General features: G+C 44.1%; 1 protein-coding gene across 3 annotated transcripts in view; it reads right to left on the bottom strand.

Annotated features, from left to right (window-relative positions):
• ANKRD27 (ankyrin repeat domain 27) overlaps nt 1–21,883 on the bottom strand; it is a 719,886-nt gene that overhangs the window by 374,923 nt on the left and 323,080 nt on the right. For all 3 annotated transcript variants that reach the window (XM_086945455.1, XM_086945456.1, XM_086945457.1), the window contains 2 exons: nt 3,425–3,552; nt 1,804–1,886 (listed from right to left, as the gene is read on the bottom strand). In XM_086945455.1, the coding sequence (XP_086801581.1) occupies nt 1,804–1,886; nt 3,425–3,552 (211 nt within the window). The remainder of the gene's footprint in view (nt 1–1,803; nt 1,887–3,424; nt 3,553–21,883) is intronic.

Below are 21,883 nucleotides of genomic sequence, written 5' to 3'. Positions count from 1 at the left end.
ATCACCCTATAGCTAAACCAGGTAGCTCCATCGGGCATTCGACAAAATAGTTCAGTCTCAATACATTGAGAGAGACGAAAAGGAGAGACAAAAATAGAGGGAGGATGTGGGAAGAGACGACAGGAAAGACGAAAGGAAGTCTGTCTGAAGACCGACTGGGTAGTTGACTTCCAAGGAGGGATTCCCCGACTTGTCTCCCCTATAGCTAAACCAGGTAGCTCCATCGGGCATTCGACAAAATAGTTCAGTCTCAATACATTGAGAGAGGAGAAAAGGAGAGACAAAAATAGAGGCAGGATGCGGGAAGAGACGACAGGAGAGACGAAAGGAAGTCTGTCTGAAGACCGACTGGGTAGGTGACGTCCAAGGAGGGATTCCCCAACCTGTCTCCCCTATATCTAAACCAGGTAGCTCCATCGGACATCAGACAAAATAGCTAGATCTCAAATGATGAGGAAAAATTTGCAGATAGACAGGGTGGGGACTAAGGGTCAGGACAGGTGAAGGCAGAGGTCAGCAGCAAGAAAGTGTAGAGGAGTAGAGCGAGGTGATAAACAGGGTGGGGACTAGGGCCATGACAGGTGAGGGCAGAGGTCAAAAGCAGGAAAGTGGAGAGGAGTAGCGCGAGGAGTGGTATGGGGAAGGTAGTTCGGCAAGAAGTTCCCATGGATCTGGTGGGCTATAGTTGCCAGCTTAGCCAATGTGCGGGTACTCGGCTGGGAAGAGGGAAGGATGAAGGGGGAAGGAGCGAGATGACGACAGGAGAGACGAAGGAAGGTCTGTCCAATGTCCGGCTGGGTAGGTGACGGCTGAGGAGGGAATCCACAGCCCATCTCCTCTATAGCTATCGGGGTGAATTGAATTTTCCTTTGCTGCTTCCTTAACTGTATTTGAAAAACTTAAAAGGAATAATTAGTTTGGTGTCTAAGAACTAATAACATTGGTAGTAGAACAGAAATGAATTCACAAGTCTGTTTTGTGGTCTCGAGCTTATGGATATTATTAATAGTTATGCTATAGTATGCAATTTTATAGCCCACAAAATCAATCATGAGGTGTATCCAGGGGTAAGTAGTTAGTGGTAGGACCTGTAACTCAATTCCAGTCAAAAATAAACAAACTGATAAATCAGTTAAGTGCAGCTAGTTAAATGAATAACCTGAAGAACAAAAAACAATGGTGTATAATTAGAAGATATTTTTGAGACACAAAGTACAAAACAGAAACTAAAGGACTTAATATTTGGCTTCCTCTATAGCCTTCTGCTCATGCTAGAAGGAGCTATGATACCTACAAATCACGTATATGTATGTTTTGTAGTGAATCTGTAGTAACGCTAAGCCACAATATTCTTTTATGTCCATATTTTCTAGAAGAACATAGGGTTAACTTTTTTTTAAATGACAATGCTCAACAGCCATAATGGTACTACACTTTTAATAGAGGCAAAATATAATGAGCTCTGTTATTGATTATTTTCAAAGGAGAATCAGGAGATACCTGACAAGTAGAGAATGTTGCTACAGTTAAAAGCGGAGATACCCCTTTGGGGGTCTATTCAGGCGCTTTACAAGAATATAAAATAAAATAAAAGGTGGAGCATTGTGTTTGTTGTTAGAATGTAATATATTTTAATCGCATAAATGGAATTTTAAATGTATATTGGACTATCTTGCAATGAAAGGTAAATTATCTACATTTTCAAAACATAGATCATAATTTAATTAGATAAAACAATCTTGTCACAAGCCATATACAAGGTTTTCTCTTCAACATCCATAGCATGCCAGAAAAAAGTCTTACCACAGATAGCAGCAATGTGAAGTGGTGTGTATCCCCTATCATCTCTGGAAAATGGAGTAACAATAGAAGGATCATTCAACTTCCTAAAAAGAATACAGTACATCCGGTATTAATAACTATGATCCACAAATCTTCCGTTAAGTGCTGGTAATCAAGCATCTGTGTGGCTCATAAGATAAATAACTAAAACAGTTTACTGTAACCCATAACCTCCACAGCATCTTGCCACTTTCTAATGTAGATGGATGCATCAGGTACTTGAGAGTGGTCATCACTGCCTAGAGAGATGCTTTACTCATTACAATTCTTATTACATGAGGGTAAGTCACTTGAGCTACCTTTAAAAAATAATAAATTAAAGTTACCCCCTCTTTATTACCAAGTTACAAATATACTTGATCCATAAGAACTTTTTTATTAGTATACTCAAGCAGGACAGACATGTATATACTTCACACAGAGGTGGAAGAGGGTCAATAATATCAACTGAATGTGGGAGAGGAGGACTTAGAACACTGAAGGCCACCAATATGTAATACATCCATTGTGTCCTCGCTTTTTTCATGACAATCATTGATTCAAGAGGAAGTAAGGAATGTCACGACTGGAGAAAAGAAGCTCTTCGCCTGCTCTTACAGATATGAATCGGAAGGCACTACCTGGGTTCAGAAACAAGAGTGCAGTCTCTACCTTTATAAATGGGCATGCATAAACATTCTGATGAATAAAGCAACTGGAGGTCACAAAAATCTCAATGTCCCTACCATTGATTTTGAGTAACCCCTTGCACTGTCACCCCAAATTTAATTAATAATTTCGTTTAGAACCCCTGATGTCATTACTACAGAATCTAACCAAGTACAATATGATTTTCATTCCCATTAAAAAGATTAACAAAAACCTAAACCTGCTAGAAAAAAAACAGTAGATTGGAAATGGTGAGCATTTGATGCAATCCTAGATTTTCTGAAACCCTCAGCCTCAAAGTGAAGAATATATCAATGTTCATAACTACACTATTTTCAAGAAATAGTTATTTGTGTTTAGTTATTCTTTTGAAAACTAAGAGGCATTTCAAAATATGGACTACTTTATTGCAAGTTAAGACAACAAAGACTATTCATAATGAACTGGTTATTTCCCACAGACTATTTTTCATTCAGTGGAATTCCAAATATTTAACAAAATGTCATAGTTCCAGTTCTTCTAACTCCTAGATAGCTCACAGAAGTGGGATACACAAGTTTGTGCAAAACCAAGTTTATGATAAATAGATTAGCATGACTATGAAAAGACCAGAACATGACAATTCAATAATTTAAATGTAACACAAAAAGGGATGGATAGGACCAACCATAACAATGTAAAAGTCTATATTCAATATTGTTTGCTCTTTGCATAACAGCAATCCTATAATGATTCTATTAGTTCTTTTCTACAGGAATATTTTTAACAGTTATTATTGTAAGTGTGGATTGTTAAAATTTGATTGGTGAAGTGCTAAAGATTCATCCTATGAAAAAAGTGAACCAAAACTTAATCAGCACACCATTAATTTATTAGGCAAATCTGTAAGTAAATGCATACACACACACCGTTGCTTTTGAACACTATACCTTACCCTGAAACCAGCTTTTCACAACAGTCACAGGAACAAAGAGGATGGCATAGTTTCTGTACAGTATCTTCCTCACTTTCTGCTTGACTTAATAACCTCTCCACTTCTTTCTGGTTGCCAGACGCAATGAGCTGTACAAGCAATAGACCAAATTAAATATCATTCAATACTTTGTTTTATATATTCTGAGAACGTGGTTTATCAATTAGGGTAGATTGGTGTCCACCACAAGTACTAAAATAAGTGTCCTGTTAGGCCAAGTCAAAGCTTTCAATAAGTTAAATTTGAGCTGAACCGAAGATTGCTATTGTACAGAGCAGGCGGGCTTAACTTAAAGAAAATATGTAAAGCATTTAGAAGTACCAAAGCAGTTAAAAAGTCGAAAACACAACATAATAAATTACAATCCTATTTTTTTTTATTTCTTTAAAGTTTTCTTATTTTGCAGCATCGTTAATACATTAATAGTTAGTGCATGAGGAATTATCAGTCATCAGTTATACATGCTGAAGATAAAAAGGGGACAATAAAAAACATATAAACAATATTTCAATTGACCTTGAAAAAATAAGGTGCTACAGATAGGACTGTATATGCAAAGATTTGCATATCTGCTAAACAAAAGCCAACTGTCGATTAATAGCGGGAGGCAGACCATCTTTCATAAAGAGAAATTAGAAAAGAAAAATAGTCAAGCTGTCAGTGAGGGTCTGTACTGAGCCCTATCTTCCTTCAATCTACAAATTGGTGCCCAAATACGCCCGACAAGCATTCTCCCTCTTCTGCTCTTTCTCTCATAAATCCCCTTTTCCAGATTAAAGATGGCAAGCAGCCTAGCAATTGCTGGAATGTCGGCCATTTTATCAAGCCAGGCAGAGGCAATACAGATTCTCACAACTGCCATGGCCACGAAAAGGAAGTATTGAGACGGATCATGCGTATTGCCACTGTTAGTCCCCAGAAGCATTCATTCGGGCATTAATAGCACATTTACATTCAAAGTTTGGTCCAGGAATTTTTCAATTTCATTCACTAATGTTTTATGCAGTGGGCAAGTTGAGAACATGTGAACTATATCCGCATTGGTGCTATTACAGCGGGACAGCTAATTCCTTCCCCCCAGTGCGCTATCTTTGCCAGGGTGTAATACAGTGAAAATATGGTTTTAAAATGCTGGGCTTGCAGCCCTGCTGAACACAAAATGGTCTGACCTAAGTCTAAGGACTCAAGGAATCCCTCTTGGTCTACACTAAGCTTATCCGTCCATTTCCTCCCTGCTTCTCTAGATCGTCCTACTTCAGCAAATAAAGTTCTGCATAGATTCTCCTAATGGTGCACTGCTCATCATCCCTTACAGCCTCAATTGTTTTTACTTCCCCGAAGCCACTAAGTCCGCCTTTTTTGCTTTCTTGAAAACTACATACCTGTAAATATTTTAAAAAATGTCTTTTGTCAATTGAAAATGTAGCTTGAATGTCTCCAAAAGATAGAGTTCCCTCTGGCCCTATGAAATCGCCTACCTTACGGAATCCACACCCCTCCCACTCTAACATTACACTATCGAAGAAAATTCCCCGGAACGTAGGGTTTCTGTACATCTCAGTATAATAATTGACTCTCCCTAAACCGTTTTTTTTTTTGACACAGCCCAGATCTTAAATGCTGCCACCAGAGTTTTAAATCTTGTTATTTTATAGTAACTAGGTTCACTGTATTTAAGCAGACAGTTCCACGCATCCTCCCCAAGTAGTAACTCATATACATCTGGAGAGCCGGTTTTTATCCATGGGTCTTCAACAGTCCTGCCTACTAACCCCCACATGTATTGAAAATCAGCAGCCCAATAGTACATTCTAAGATCTGGGACTGTTTTACAAGTACGCAAAGGTGCAACACTTATTAAAACAGGTCAGATACATTATAAATGACCAGGCCCGTATCCATAGTGTTCTTCAAATCTTCTTTTATTCAAAATGTATTAAAAATCACTCTTAATTGGAAAGAACAGTCAACGCGTTTCGTCCAGACAGATGGACTTCTTCAGGGCATAAGAGGATAATGGTTGCACTCCTGAGTAGTGCAACAAATCAAGGTGTCCATAATGAGTGGTAACATCAAGCAAATTAGTAACAAAGTAAGTTCACAGGACTTTCAGAAAAAGACAGTACAAGTAATCCTTGATTGGTAGCCAAGATAACCAGCCTCATGATAATGCTGGCAAGAGAATCTATCCAGCAGTTTCATCATAATACATGATCGCTCGGAGTAAAAGTGGACAGTCACCTAATCCTGCCTGTATATGACAGCGATCCGACTCCAGGGAAAGCTAGGAGAAGATGGCGGCTGACTAAAAAGCTCAGTCGTGAGCTCTCTGCCTGAGAGACCGTAACCTACAGTATGCCCACCAGAGGTTGAGGAGCGCCAGGGAGAGGAGCGAGAGCAAGGCGGGTAGAGGAGCAAGGAACAGATTATCTCAAACGAAGCCTTACCTGGGGAGAAGTGTGTCGGGACGCTTGCCGCCGGCGGGCTGTGAGTCCTGCTAATCCCACGGACTACCACTGCAGACTACCACTGAGAGGTGTGGAAAAGTGCGGGGGAGCCACCAGTTCGTTCGGCTCATCATCATAGTTGTTGTTGCCGTCTAACGACTGGGTGAGGAGCGAGAAGCAGTAGCGGGAGCAGGAAAAGCGATGAAAACGAGCCGCTGATCGAGGCTCGACATGTGCGCCGAAAGGAGCCGCGGAGCTGACTGTACCGCGATCAGCAACCAGCGGCCAGTGAGAGTGCACCCGACACAGTACTGGGCGGTTGCGGGCGAGCCGGGAAGACGAAGCCCTGCAAGGCGGCTCATCGTTCACCAGTGGTGTGGGCGGAGGCGGCCAGAGCGCGCCTCATCAACACGAGGACCGCGCATAGCTTGCCTTCCGGGGGAGAGTGGCAACAGCATCCCAGGAGAAGGCAGGGAGAGGGGGCAGCTCCTCACAAAGCAAAACCACTGTACCAGAGCCGGAGCCAGGGAGAAACACCAGCGTTGCAAGGCAGAGAAAGGGGGCAGCGCGACAGCAACAAGTCCCGGTAAGAGACCTATCTGTATGCTCATTTTTTGATGGCGTTGAGGCTGGGAGGTCAAGGGTGGGCCCGAAAGCAGCAGCATTGAATAGTGAGAGGGGGGTAACTGAGAGGAGAACATCTAAACCAGGCTCTCCTACAAGAGTAAAAACATTAATACTATCAGCAGGAAACCTGGAAAGATCCAAGGCTCCCCTCACAGATAGTAAAAGCCCGACAGAAGGGAGTAATACTGGAGGGGGCTATAGCTTGAGAAGCAGACACCTGGAGATTAAGGAATCAAAAAATGCTAAAGAAAAAAACAAGGATAAGGATAGGGACAAAGACAAGGACAAGAACCAGCTTATCCCCAGAGGGGCAAAGAGGAGGAACAAGAAGCACATCGCAGGACAAACTATAGCGCCCCTATCAAGAGCGACCCGTCTAAGCCTGGCACAGCCCGGGCTTAGTAGTGCCCAAAAATCACTCCCTCACTCCGATCCTTCTTTAAAGTTCAGGAAAAAAGCGGTTCTAGGGAGGAGGGAAACAGCGAGCGAAGAGACTTGGGGTCTAGTAGCCACGCTTTAGTAGGAATCAACCCAAATCCTCTCCTATTTGCACCACAAATTTCGGCAACACTAAAAGGTAGAACCATGGCAGAGAAGCCAAAAGAGGGAGGTTTCGGACTACCGTCAAGCAATAAATTCCAGGCTCTCGTAACTCAAGAAATAGAAATAGACAGTGGAGGCGAGGCTGCAGCGAATGCCATTCACCCTATACCTACGCTGGATCCAGCACCATCTCACAGTACAGACCCCCGTCTTGACCACATTCACAGTAACAGCAACAGTAACAGTAGTAGCTCTGACAGCACTAGTAGATCACAGGCAGAGAAAATTCTGGGAGAGATGATGAAAGAACTTAGGGATACGTTTGCAATCTCTGAAAGGAACCAGACTAAGATTCAGGAAGCCTGTGAGACACTAGACCAAAAAATAAACACCCTCATAGACAGGGTCACACATGTGGAAGGTGAAATAGAAGCCCTGAGCAGAAAAACAGAGGCGAACCACAAAGAAATAAACAAACCTAAAACTAGAGATTCTGACATCAGCGAGAGAATGGAGTCGCTAGAAAATCATGCTAGGAGGAACAACCTCAAAATTCTGAACATACTGGAAGGCTTAGAAGGGGATGACATAAAGTGATTCATAATCCAGCTTCTTGAAGAATTAATCCCCTGGACCAAATCATCCAACCTCGCTGAAGAAATCCAAAGGATACACCGTGATCCCTTCAGGAAGGGTAAACCAAGGAAAAATCCCAGGAAAATATTAATCAACTTTATGACATACTCATTGAAGGAAAGGATTCTGAGCGAGGGATTAAAAACTGTGTCTTTCTCCAAAGATGGATGGACCTGCAGAATCAGATCAGATATATCAAAAACTACTCAGGACAGGCAGTAGGAGTTGGGCCAACATATGCCAAAACTGAGGGCACTCGGTGCAAATGTTCAGATGCGTTTTCCAGCATCACTAAGAATTATGTGGAATAACAAAATGTTCAATATAAGAGATCCAAATGAAGTGGAAAAGCTCATGGAGCAAATTAAAACACAACAGGAAGACCGCTGTCACTACCACTCCCAATAACCTAAACAAAATCCGCTAGGCCTCAGCGGACCCAAGCCGGTGGGAAAGAAATAAAACGTAATCAAACTAAAGGGCAGGGGGCTCAAAAGGGCATATTCATGCCCAAAAGAAGGAAGAAAAGGGAGGCTTCTCCGGGGAGGGGGGAAACACATGTGAAATCAGACGAAACCGATGTACATAGACAGCATTCATTTCCCTTCTTCTCCCACTCCTCTCCCTGTGGGCTCCATAGATACTGTAAATTATTGATCGTATCACCCTGTCAGTAAGAACCCGTACCCTTATGCATATGTACAGCCATTCCAGGCACCATGGCCTTCCTACCCACTGGAATCCCCAGCTTCCCTCCTGTGCGTATCTTGCACTCTCTCTCTCATGTATAGACCACAAAACCCTTTCCCTTTGCACGATCCTGATGTGAAAAGGTAACCCTCCTGCTCGACCCAGGCCTTCCTCATTTCCCTCTCGAAGAAGCATCCTTCGCCTCAGCTGACATAGCCCCCCCCCCCCCCCAGTTGTATCTGACTGCCCCTGTTCTCTCATGTACAGGTCATAAGATCTCTCTCTCTCTCTCTGCGCGACTCTGGCCCTGCATGCACCCTGACCCCCCCCCCCCTCCTTCTCCTCATATGAGCAAGTCATAAACCCTCTTCTTCCACAAAGCCCTGTCCTTGAGAGTCTCGGCCGCGCCTGACCAGCACCCCCTTCCCTTCCATGAATGCCCCTCTATTGACGAGCCCTCCCTCCGCGCTCGATTGTCCACGTAGGCATGAATACCACTCCTTTGATGACCCCTTCCCCCGAGTTCGGCTGACCACACATGTCCGAGGCCATCGCCTAAGCCAGGAGATACCATTTACTGCCCTTATTGTATGCCTAGCCACCCCACCCCCTGGGCCATGATCAGGCGCACACATCCTACGACACACTCAGCTGCATGATCGCCCTCCCCTCTTATCAGCAGGTCAAGGGTCCCCATTGTGAACGTATGTGGAGTAGGATCATCACGAGGATTATAGGAATGTTTTCCTTTTGCAACATACTGACCTGATTGTATCATCAAATGTTCTGCAATGTATAAAAGCAAGAGTCTCAAGCTCACTTGTTAGAGCACCTCCCGATGGCACCTTGTTTCGTGTCTGACATGACAGGCTCTCCTCATGAGAATTAAACTCTGTTCTTGATTCCTGCTTCCAGCGCCCGTCTCTTTATTTTGGTAATTATTCAGAATGGGAACTAAGAGGCGTCTTGCGCCAGCAGCCTGGGCATCGATGGTAATGCGGGCTCGTTTTCCACAATTGGCGTCCCAACGCGGGGTCCATCAGTGACATACGGTCCAGTAAGAGAGATCCAGACGATGAGGTGAACATCTAAAATGATCAGAGTATACCTGCCTTGAGAGGGCCCTCGTCCGGCTGCCGATTGAATGAACTTCACCTATTCTGAACGGACCTCTCTTGAGTGACCTACTGTCCTGACTGGAATCCCACAGGACTGCTGCGGTAAAATCATGGAGTAAGAGAACGATCGGGCGCTGGAAGGAGGAAGGCGAAGAACTGCCCACACGGTCCGGTCCGGGTAAGGTCGCGTAAATGCGACAAATTGTGAAATGATTGTTTGTTGGATAATACTAGTATTACGCTTTGTTGAAACCCTCTGGAGATTCACCGTCTGCAAACGGAGAAAACAACAGGCTCTCTCTTTGCAAGCAGTGAAGGATAGGTAACGCAGACTTTTGTCCCCATTGTAATCCGTCGTGCCTATCTTCCTCCCCCACTGTTTCCCGAACTGTCGTTCGTGGATTATTGTCTGGAGATTCTTTGTCTGCAAACAGGGAAGAACAAGGTCTCCTTTGCAGGTAGAGAAAGAGTGGGCAACGATAACTTTTCGTGCCCACTTATTCTCCCCACTGGATTGTTTGATTGGCCGATTATTCGGTATTGGTTCATTTGAGGTATTCACCGCCGCCAAACAACGGAGAATAGAAATATTCTGCCTAGTCTTTGCCCGCTGTGATAAGATAGGTAATGCAGACTTTTGTCCCCATTGTAATCCGTCATGCCTATCTTCTCCCCACTGGTTGGTAGCCTGTTTTAGCCCGGACCGCTTATTAGAGTTGAACTATCCAGCTCCACTGGAGGGCACACCTAATAAGGACCTGTTCATTAAGTGTGGACTAGTCGCTATGGCTCATAATAGGTTATGGCATAAAAATACAAGAAAAGGAGTTGGGCGAAATCAGTAGGCCACTGAGGAGTTATCAACTTCGTTAAAAGTAAAATAAAAAAACGTTAGAAATAATTCGTAATAAGAAATGTAAAATGGCGAAAAGATTCGATAGCAGAACATAGCCACGAGGTAGCTAGGCTTCACTGCCTGTTCCTGTTCCCAACATGTCTGCCTCATTGCCCGCCCCGCCCAAATAACGGCCACATGAAATAGAAACAACTCAATAGGTACCTACCCCCATTCCGGAAGCTCCCGAAGTGCAACAGGTCCGCGGTTACGCCCATCCGGAAGGCGAGGCCTGGAGGCACGAGGGACTCGCCTGGCCACGGTCAGGAGGAGATGATGTTGGGCAGGCGGTCCAAAGGATGACAAGGACCTCTCCATCTTCTCCCTTCTGCCGCCCTGCAGGCCGCGGGGAGAGAGGGGGCTGTCTTGCCTCGGCCACCGACCACCCCTCTCTCTCACCCGATCCGGCTTTTGCCGAAGGCCGACGCCAAGGCGAGAACGGCGGCGAATCAAGTAGTCCCGCCACATTTCAAATTCGCCGCATGCCATCGCCTGCTGGTCCAGAGCCGAAGCCAAGGCAAGAACGGCGGCAAATCAAGTAGTCCCGCCAGATGCCAAATTCGCCGCCTGCCGCCGCCTGCATAGGTGCAGGCAGTCCCGCCACATTCCACGCTCCCTGGAGAGTTGAAGGTAGTCCCGCCACATGTCGCCAAGGGAAGGGGGGGGGGGGCTGTCTTGCCTCAGCCGCCGACCACCCCCCCCCCATCATCAATGGCTGGCACGGCCAATGTCGAAAACGATGGAGCCGGAGAACGGCGCGGGGTCGCTGGAAGGGGGAGGTGGCGCGAACGACCCTCCCCCACCTCCCTCCAGGTGGAGGCTTCCAGCGACACCCCAACACTCTTTGCTTAAAGAGGGTCAACATCAAAAAGAGGTCTTCTGCCCAGGACGGGCACCCGCTCCATATCGCCTCTCCTCGACCTTGAAGATTCTATAAGAGCCGGGGGGCCCCCGACCCTCTGCATGGGTGCCCCCGCCCCCTTCGCTGGGAACCACGACATCGGTGCTACTCCTGCCGGCACCAGACTCGGATCGGAAATGGCTAAAATGCCGCCACGGCACAGGCTTGTTCAGTTCCGGAGGAACACCAGAATGACCCGGTAGGAAAATTGTTGCCGCCCTTCCCACTCTTTGACTCATGGTCCATATTGTTAGACTGTTAACCACATAGCACAAGACTTTTTGAACTGCCAACGGAAAGTTCTGGGCCAACCATGTGAGACTAGAGACACTCTGGCTGTGCTGGAACTTGCCTGACCCCACCCAAAATGGCGCCGACACAAAATGAGACGTTTTTTATGAACTTTGTTGCACCCTGATTGCGCAAGCTTTTTACCCCGAGATATATATAACGTTTGGATAATGAAAGTAGATATGAAGGATATTGAGTATGTGCTTGGACAATGAATTGACTTAAGGGTGGGTACCGATTATGAGTTGAAAAATGAATTGGTGTAATTTAAGGTAATGAATGAACATTGGATAATGTATTTATGAATTTATTAAAGATGAATTACTGACATGCATCATGCTTGCTCTGTAGGGGAGTTTAATATGATTTTATTGCACTGCCGCACTTTATGCAATGAACTGCCACCAGCTTCGTTCTTCCCATGTACAGTTCCAATCTGCTCCGTGGCTAGTCCACCGGGTTGTAGGCCTGTATTTATGTGTCAACACTTTTTATTAAAGGTATTTTGAAAACGAAAGCATAGTTGTAGCGGTTGCATTAATGAGTTTTGAATGTATTACTACTGTGAGCAACGAGAAAGTATGATGAAGGTAAAAGGTTAAAAAGGACCCGATATTTAGCAACCACACTATGTTTCACAGGCAGCCGGAAAGGAGCTTTAGAAGTCCCAAAACGACACCACAGAAATGCCACCTGACCGCCACCCTTGTACCCGATCGAAGGGGGTTACGACCAAGTAGCTCATGTCACGCAGATCGTCAATGATTATCTGTCTGACCTTTCTGGTCCATCTGGGCTTAAACGCCGTGATGGTAGGGAAATGCACTGCGTGGAAATAGGTCGAGTATGTGGTAGGTAAAGCATTTCCGGATTACTGCACGTTGATGAGGTTTTGAATGTTGCCCCCCCCACCCCTTCTTTCTCCTCCCTTCTGCAGGTCACGTCGGAACACTGGCTGATGTATGGATGAACAACGACCGAACCGCCGATGAGGAGGGGAAGAAGGGAATATGAATATGGTCCTTATGACAAATAAAAGTTTTTAAAAGACGTAGACTTAAACATGACTGTTCCTCCTTAGAGCATAGCAACGGGAGGATGGACTGACATAGAGACTGGACAGGTATTGAATGACAGAGAAGAATTAACTAGAAACAACGCGTAAAATAATGTAACTGGACGGTTTGACTAGGTAGGGAAAGGACAAAGAAAAATTGTACGGGTAAGGGTTGCCACGGCACCACCCGCCTAGGGAGTTAGAAATGTTGCCGATGTTCAAAATGCACTGCCCCCTTTTCTCACACTCTTACAGATTTAGCCAAACTGTCCGACTGTTTTCCCGATCAATATTTGCCGCTGCCTCAGCCTGGAGAACTTCCCACCACAGGAGGGAACAGAAAAATGGTTTAAGATCCAACCATGGGTAACTAGCGCAACCAGGTTAATTTCTGATCGACCAACCGAGGTGTGAGTATTGGTGATTGGGAACGCTCGCAGGCATGACAAGCGAGAAGGGAAAGGGGGGGAAGGGCAGAAAGAGCTAAGCACGTAGATAAATAGGATAGTAACGATACATAAAAAAAAAAAATATACAAAAACAGATCTTGTAGACTAACAATTGTTTCCTGTCTTGTCATGAATGTCTTGTACATGCGTAATATATGTGCCGTCTTCCCTGTCTGAGTTTGTGTGTGTGTAACGTACGAATTTATGTCTCCCCTCTGTCTGTATCTGCGGGTCGCCTGACCTTTGCCGTTCTGTGTTGTGAGCGCACTAAATGACCTATTTTCGTACACGTCTCTCTCTCTCTCTCTTCACTCCTTTTTATCTCTCTTTCTCTCTCTCTCTCTCTCCCTCTCTCCCTCTCCTTACATGTCATACGTGTACCGAATGGCTCGTTTAGATTGCGGACGACTCTCACTCTCTATGAGAGTCCCCCCTATCTTCCCTCCCCTTCTTTGGTAAAATTGTGCCCCACCGGCACCAGTCCGATTTGACACATATTTGAACGCGAAGGGGTTCAGCGAAATTGTCCGAAACTAAAATGATTGTATCTCGCCATGTTACTGCCTCTCCTTTCTGCAAAATGAATGAACTTGAAATTGGCTGAGAAGGAAAGGACAGGTAAGACGACTAAAGTCCCCCAAATCTGGCCATTTATAGGGGAACTGTATGTCAATGGCATCCTATGTCTGTTCTTCAGAAACGAGCGCCAACGTCTAGACTGACACCCAATACCCAGATTGTCCCACCCCCTTTGCACCCAAGCGCAAGCGCCCGAAGCATCCCTGCCCCATTTTTGATAGAACAACTTCTGCTGTCCCGGGTATAAACATAATGACCATGAGTAGCTGTTGACCCTTGAGGAAATGTTGTTTTGCCCGACTCTCGATGATAGCACCCCCGCCCTGTCTGAAAATATGATTGTTCCTGAAAGGAAATGCTCTGTAATATTGAATATGATGTGACGCACAGTTGATGGAAATGTCATTTATCCTCATGTGAGTTATAAATAGGACAATGAATAAACCTGCCATAAACTCAGTAGGAATGCTGATACATGCACTACTTGGTAATAGACCTCTGACTGTGACCGATGAGCATAAGAACTCAAATGCGGAGGATTGAGGGAGGAATTCATATGCGTAGATGTCTTCTTCTGCCATTTCTCTAAAACGTTGTCTTGTACCCATTCAAAGATTCACGATCACCGGAGGAGATGGGTCAGATGTGACGTTCAGCCTGACTGCAGACCTTGGGAGACGTATGACATCGACCAGAAGTGGAGCTGCAGAGCGACAAGGCACGGGACGAGACCGCAATTTCAACGTGGAAAATGAAAAATGACGGGCCGCCTCGAAGCCCTCCGACTGCTAACCCACGTGTGCCTGGAGTCTCCGTCTGCCTTCTTTGGGCCCGATTGATGGGCCTGCCTGCTTGTTATCCTTTGCTCCCTTGGTCCCTTTTGTGTGTCCCAGGAACTCTGACCCAACTCCGCTCGCTCTTTCTCCTATCGACTATTTGAACCACATCCACCCACCTTCCCACGTGACTTTCTGCCAAAGGAAAAAGCTGCAATTATATGGGAAGAGGGTGTTGCCACAGAACTATAGGTGCCGAGCATAAGGCGCCGCCAACGGACTGTTTAGGGAACAGGACTGTGGTCTAACAGCAGAGGACTGACCGCACCCTGCAACGTGTAAGGATCGAACCGAGCTGGACCTATAGCTCCACCGCCGGTGCTCAACAGCGCCAACGAAAGTACCCGGATTAGAGCCTACCAGTGATGGCTCGCTGATAAAAGACACTGTGACGAAGAGATCTTGTGTATTGAACTGAATTCCGCTCTCAACTATCTGGTCAAAACTGTTCATTGGTCACATTTTTTTAAGTCAGAAAGATTTATGCGATGTAGTGCGTTTAATTGCCAGGAACACAACGAAGAAGTAATTTCCTATGTACTGTATTCTTCCCATCACCTTGACTGTCTATGATTGTACGTCACATGTTAGTATCGACAAAGTGCTAATTCGTCAACGATGCTTGTCTACCTGTAATGCCATCAGCTGCGAAAATGATTGCTGCTATGTAAAAAGGGGCGACTGTGAAATCAGACGAAACCGATGTACATAGACAGCATTCATTTCCCTTCTTCTCCCACTCCTCTCCCTGTGGGCTCCATAGATACTGTAAATTATTGATCGTATCACCCTGTCAGTAAGAACCCGTACCCTTATGCATATGTACAGCCATTCCAGGCACCATGGCCTTCCTACCCACTGGAATCCCCAGCTTCCCTCCTGCGCGTATCTTGCACTCTCTCTCTCATGTATAGACCACGAAACCCTTTCCCTTTGCACGATCCTGATGTGAAAAGGTAACCCTCCTGCTCGACCCAGGCCTTCCTCATTTCCCTCTCGAAGAAGCATCCTTCGCCTCAGCTGACATAGCCCCCCCCCCCCCCAGTTGTATCTGACTGCCCCTGTTCTCTCATGTACAGGTCATAAGATCTCTCTCTCTCTCTCTGCGCGACTCTGGCCCTGCATGCACCCTGACCCCCCCCCTCCTTCTCCTCATATGAGCAAGTCATAAACCCTCTTCTTCCACAAAGCCCTGTCCTTGAGAGTCTCGGCCGCGCCTGACCAGCACCCCCTTCCCTTCCATGAATGCCCCTCTATTGACGAGCCCTCCCTCCGCGCTCGATTGTCCACGTAGGCATGAATACCACTCCTTTGATGACCCCTTCCCCCGAGTTCGGCTGACCACACATGTCCGAGGCCATCGCCTAAGCCAGGAGATACCATTTACTGCCCTTATTGTATGCCTAGCCACCCCACCCCCTGGGCCATGATCAGGCGCACACATCCTACGACACACTCAGCTGCATGATCGCCCTCCCCTCTTATCAGCAGGTCAAGGGTCCCTATTGTGAACGTATGTGGAGTAGGATCATCACGAGGATTATAGGAATGTTTTCCTTTTGCGACATACTGACCTGATTGTATCATCAAATGTTCTGCAATGTATAAAAGCAAGAGTCTCAAGCTCACTTGTTAGAGCACCTCCCGATGGCACCTTGTTTCGTGTCTGACATGACAGGCTCTCCTCATGAGAATTAAACTCTGTTCTTGATTCCTGCTTCCAGCGCCCGTCTCTTTATTTTGGTAATTATTCAGAATGGGAACTAAGAGGCGTCTTGCGCCAGCAGCCTGGGCATCGATGGTAATGCGGGCTCGTTTTCCACACACACCGCAGAAATCCTCACCAAAATTTTTTTTAAAAATGGTGTCAATGGGTGGGGAGCAAAATGTGGAAAAAATCAAAAAATAACAAAGTCCTAAAAGCAAGTCAAGAGGAGTTCGGTGGCCGACATGCAAAATGTGGGAAACTAACCAAGGATGGCTAGCACAGTCGCAAGAGGGAAGGAAACAAAGTTCAACATTTTAACATAAACGTAAATGGGCTAAGAATAAGAAAACTGAGATAAAAAATTCTGGAATATCTAAAAAACAGGGACTGTGAAATAATAATCACTTAACTAAGGAAGAATGGAAGCCTATATGCAAAAATCAAAGCTGGATAGAGCATTGCATCTGTACGAGCCAAAACTGCAAAACAACTCATACACGGTGGTTGGCTACTATGGCCCAAATGTAGATGACCCTGAACCACTTCAAAACCTATACTCCCATCTCCTGGCAGCCAACTCACCAATAATAATGGGAGGAGACTTTAATATCCTGTACAAGATCTGAGAAGACAACTTCGAAAAGCCCAAAAGAAGTTAAAGTCGGCAGACCATGGTACAAACCAATGGGCCAGCTTCCGTGCTCAGCGAAAGGAATATAAAAAAATGATCTGGAAACTTAAAAAGGTCAACAAATGATAGTTTTTGGTCAAAAATAATATATAGTTCAAAATTACAGAACACAGATATATTTTGTCAAACAATAAATCAATGAACAAGACCCTGTAACGTCTTAACTTCAAATGTGCAGGAATCAGAGTGGGCATCATTCCTTGCTTCAAAATTTACGGACACCACGTTAAAAAGCTATTGTAGTGACCTTTGTCCAAAAAGTCTAAAAATAATACGCCCCGCGGAATATCAAGTGAGCCAGACGAGGATCAATAAAAACAGTAATGATCTGAGTACAGACTTTCAGAACAATCTATACACAGCGGAAGAGATAATTAAAATTATTAAAAGAGCAAAATCAAATGGGGCTCCAGGCCCGAATGGTATTCCACAAACTGTGTACAAATATTCACCGGAATTTTGGGGGCCTTGCCTGGCCGAACTGTACTCAGATGTCCAAAATTTAAACCAAATCCCAGAAAGCTGGCAAGGATCAATATTCATGCCAATTTATAAAGGTGGTGAAAGATCCAAACCGAACAACTATTGTCTAATAGCGTTGCAGGATGTTGAGGCAAAATATTTTGCAACACTACTTCTAAACGATCTGGTCACCTGGTCGAATGAAAAAGAGCTGATCCCCATTAATCAAACGGGGTTTAGGAAGGGGATTGGAACTATTGCCAACATCCTATCCATCACCATGATTGCGGAGAAGTGTATGAGTAAAAAGCAGGATCTAAACATGTGTTACGTCGATCTTCAGGCGGCGTTTGACAGTGTCGATCGTAATTTATTGTGGACGAAACTGAGAGCATGGGCCATTCCGGAAAGTATTTTACGGGGTTTGCTCCTATTCTATTCGGATACATGGTCGCAAGTAAAAATAGGTGATGGCACTCGGTTATCGAGAAAAGTCCCTACAACGATTGGTCTCAAACAGGGATGTGTTCTCGCGCCTCATTTATTCAATCTCTTCATCTCGGATCTAACAGGGCAATTGAATAGTTGCAATGCTTATCCGCCGAAACTAGGTGATTTACAGCTCAACCATCTAGCCTATGCCGATGACATAGTGCTCATGAGTTTAACGAAGGTGGGTCTAACCAGATTAGTAAACAAACTTTCGGTTTACCTGCTGGCAAATAAACTGGCCTTAAACATCGCAAAAGCAAAAACTATGCTGATAACCAATCGCCGCGGATCACATCACACCATTTGGTTAAAAGGAAAACCATTAGAGAAAGTTTCAGCATATAAATACTTGGGCTTCTACCTTGACGATAAGCTTAATTTAAAAGAACAGAAGAAATATCTGACTCAAAGAGCGGGAGCCTTGATATTCAGTTTAAGTACGTTGACAAAAAAACTGGAAGGTCCATCACTCAAACCCTTATTAACTGTGATGGCCAACAAAGTTCTCCCAACCCTGACCTATGCAAGTGTGGCAATGCACGGAACGGACGCGGATCTATTGAATAGTTTAACAACCAAAATTTATAAAAAGGTTTTAGGATTACCCAGTATGACATCACCAGCGCAAATGCGACTCGAATTTGGATTAAAAAATGAAGCCCTGGGCAGACTATACTCATACATTAAGATGTGGTATCAGATAAAGCAAAAAAGCAGTTAATAGCAATCTCAATACCTATTTATGGCAAGAACTTCAATCCCCAAAAAAATCCAAAGCCAATCAATTCCTTACGTATGCTTTGGAGGCCACAAGTTCAAAAACTCTATGGGATACAAATTTGTCATTTGCTTTATTAAAAAAGATATTAAATAAAGCAGCTAAACTTCATTCACTTGTTTTGGATAAAGAAATTTTTTCTCATCGTTCGCACTCTTGGATGGTGATAAATGGCTATAAGACACTGACACCGGCATTGTACTTGGAAACAACTTACTCCATTTTTATCAAAAGGAAGCTGATGTTATTGAGATTTGGTAACTTCCCAACATTAGCTGAAGAACCAGCTTGAAAACAGCTGGCAGCTGTCTCATCTCGTTTGTGTGGCAGCTCCAAAGAAGATCTTATACACATAATTTGCCTTTGTAAGTCGCTGTCCAAGGAACGGACATATTATTTAAAGAATAGTTTTCGGATCAAGAGGTTGCGAACATGTAGATCTGCCATTATTGGATGCCTAGATACAACTGCTCCTCGGTTACATTGTAAGCTGGTGAAGTTCTTGCAGGCATTTGAGAAACGCATTAAACAACATGAAGAAATCTAATCCTAATGATTTGAACTATTGCACAATGATGTAAATATTGATCGGAAATCTTTGAGTTTTACCTTTTGCCTTATAATTGACGTTTTATTACTAATCTTAATGTATTTTACAAAACAAAACAAAGCATTTTTTATATAATGGATGTGTTTTATCTTCTAAATTGTTATGGTTTTAATTAACTGAACAATAAAGTTTAAATAAAAAAAAAATATATCCTGTTAAACCCCAAAGAAGATCGTTACCCGACCGGAAAATCACTCACAGCGCCGAAAATGAGAGAATGGGTTGGAATCTGTATAAAGGATCTAGGGATTGTGGATATATGGAAGGAAAAAGGGAATAAACAACACAAATTCACATTTAAAAACAAAAGGCTAGGTCATGATTCCAGAATCGATTTCTTCCTGATTAGCAGGAGCCTAGTTGAGCATACAAAAAAAGTTTAACACATCCCAGAACACATATCAGACCACTCTGCAGTACAACTCAATCTGGTTTTAATAAACTCTCCCCTTATTCAAAGGTGGACAGTGTACAAGAAGATTTTCCTGGACCAATCATGTATTGACAAACTAACAGATGAGACGCAACAGTTCTTCGAGCTAAACAGAGAAGGAACGACAAAACAAACAGCTTGGGATGCATATAAAGCTTTTACGAGGGGGAACATCATGAGCATAATGGCACACAAAAATAGAGAGATAAGAACCTTTTTAGAAAACATTGAAAAAGATCTCATGGGTTTAAACATAGAACAAAAAAGAGCCAAGACCACCCAGGAAAGTCAGGAATGGGGGGAGAAATTGAAAAACAAGAAAACAGAGTTGAGTGATTCCCTGGAAACAACAGTTAGAGAAAGGTGGGAAGCTAGCAAACTCTCTCAATATAAATATGGAGAAGGTTGCGGATGGATTCTGGCCTGGAAAGCAAGAACTGAACAAACCCGGAATAGGGTCACAAAGATACAGAAAGTGGGTCAACAGGGACAATGCTCGGAAAATTATGAAATTAGGCAAGAATTCACTGCTTTTTTCACGAATCTGTACACGGAAGTGTCTGCTTGCTCCAGTGACCAAATACAAAGCTTTCTAGATAAAATAGAGATCCCAATGGCCTCCCCGGAACGGAAGTCAGATCTCAACCGGGAAATATCTAGGAAAGAGGTCCTAGACGCAATAAAGAACCTGAAAAGAGGAAAGGCGGCAGGCCCAGATTCTCTACAAAATGAAACCTACCTGGCTCTTCAGGAAGCTATACTAGCTCCCCTTACTGAGCTCTTTAATGAAATATTTCTAAACAATCACAATCTCCCCAACTCATGGAATGACGCAATAGTAAGCATTTTATTAAAACCAGGCAAGGACCCAACCAAATGCGAGTCATATAGGCCAATTTCCCTTCTGAACTGTGACTATAAAATCTACACACAGATTCCGGCAAAAAGATTAGGGGCAGTGGCAGGGTCCCTGATTCACCCAAACCAAAAGGGATTTATTAAAGGTAGGCAGATATCTGAACTATCGCATGAGTTTACCACCACTATAGATATTGCAACCCAATACCTTACAACTTTGGCAGTCATAACATTTGACACTGCTAAAGCGTTTGCCAGGGTTAGTTGGCCCTTCCTGAGTGCTACTTTGGCTTAATTTAATCTTGGGAATAAGTTTGAGAATGCCATAAAAACATCTACAAAAACCCAGCAGCTAAAGTATTGGTCAATGAGGCACTCACGGATAGTATACAGATAAAAAGAGGCACTAGGCAGGGGTGCCCCCTAGCTCCCCTACTATTCAATTTCTATATAGAGCCCTTTGCATACTTATTGAGAAGAGAAGAGGGGATTATACCTTTCACTCAACAAGACTGGGAGAAGAAAGTTGCCTTATTTGAGGATGATTTGTTGATATTCACAGGCAATCTAACCAGCTCACTCCCAAAGATAGAAGACATTATAGGCCAGTTTGGGGCAGTTACAGGCTACCAGGTTAACCAATTGAAATCCGAAATAATGGAGTGGAACGATGTGTCCAGAAATTCCCTAGTGAGGGATAAAATAAAGTACTTAGGAATAGAATACATTCAAGACATTGAAGGGATAGCCAGCCTAAACTTCATGAGAATACACAAAGACATAAGAAAACTTCTCAAGACTTGGTCTGGTCTACATCTTTCCTTCATAGGGAAGTCTAACCTAATAAAAACGACAATACTACCAAAATGCACATACCTGTTTATCTCTCTCCCACTGGATTTTAATAAAGAGCAGATCAAAAAGCGGCAAGGAGAGATATCCAGATTTATCTGGGCTTCCAAGGGAATAAGGATTGGCTGGAAGAAATTAAGAAGAAGCAAGGCACAAGGCGGCATTGCCAGCCCAGACATATTGGAGTACTACAGAGCCTTTCAGTTCAAAAACATAAGGATACTCTTAGGCATAAGGGAAGTGTGGCCTATGCACTGGAAAGCAATAATCGGCCCGGAGGAGATCACTATCTATACAAATTTGGACACCCCAAAATTTTTAAAAAGATCAAACTAAAGACGGTAAAAGCGGCAGCAAGAACATGGTATGATTTAAGATCTACCCTGGCAATACCTTATTACAGTACATTTTCACCAATTTGGGAATCCCCAGGTACCCCTGATTAACACTGATGAAAAAATGTATTG

Source organism: Lissotriton vulgaris, chromosome 12 (assembly GCF_964263255.1).
Source record: "Lissotriton vulgaris chromosome 12, aLisVul1.2, whole genome shotgun sequence".
In the NCBI taxonomy this organism is placed as follows: domain Eukaryota; kingdom Metazoa; phylum Chordata; class Amphibia; order Caudata; family Salamandridae; genus Lissotriton; species Lissotriton vulgaris.
This window is presented reverse-complemented; position numbering and strand designations above follow the sequence as displayed.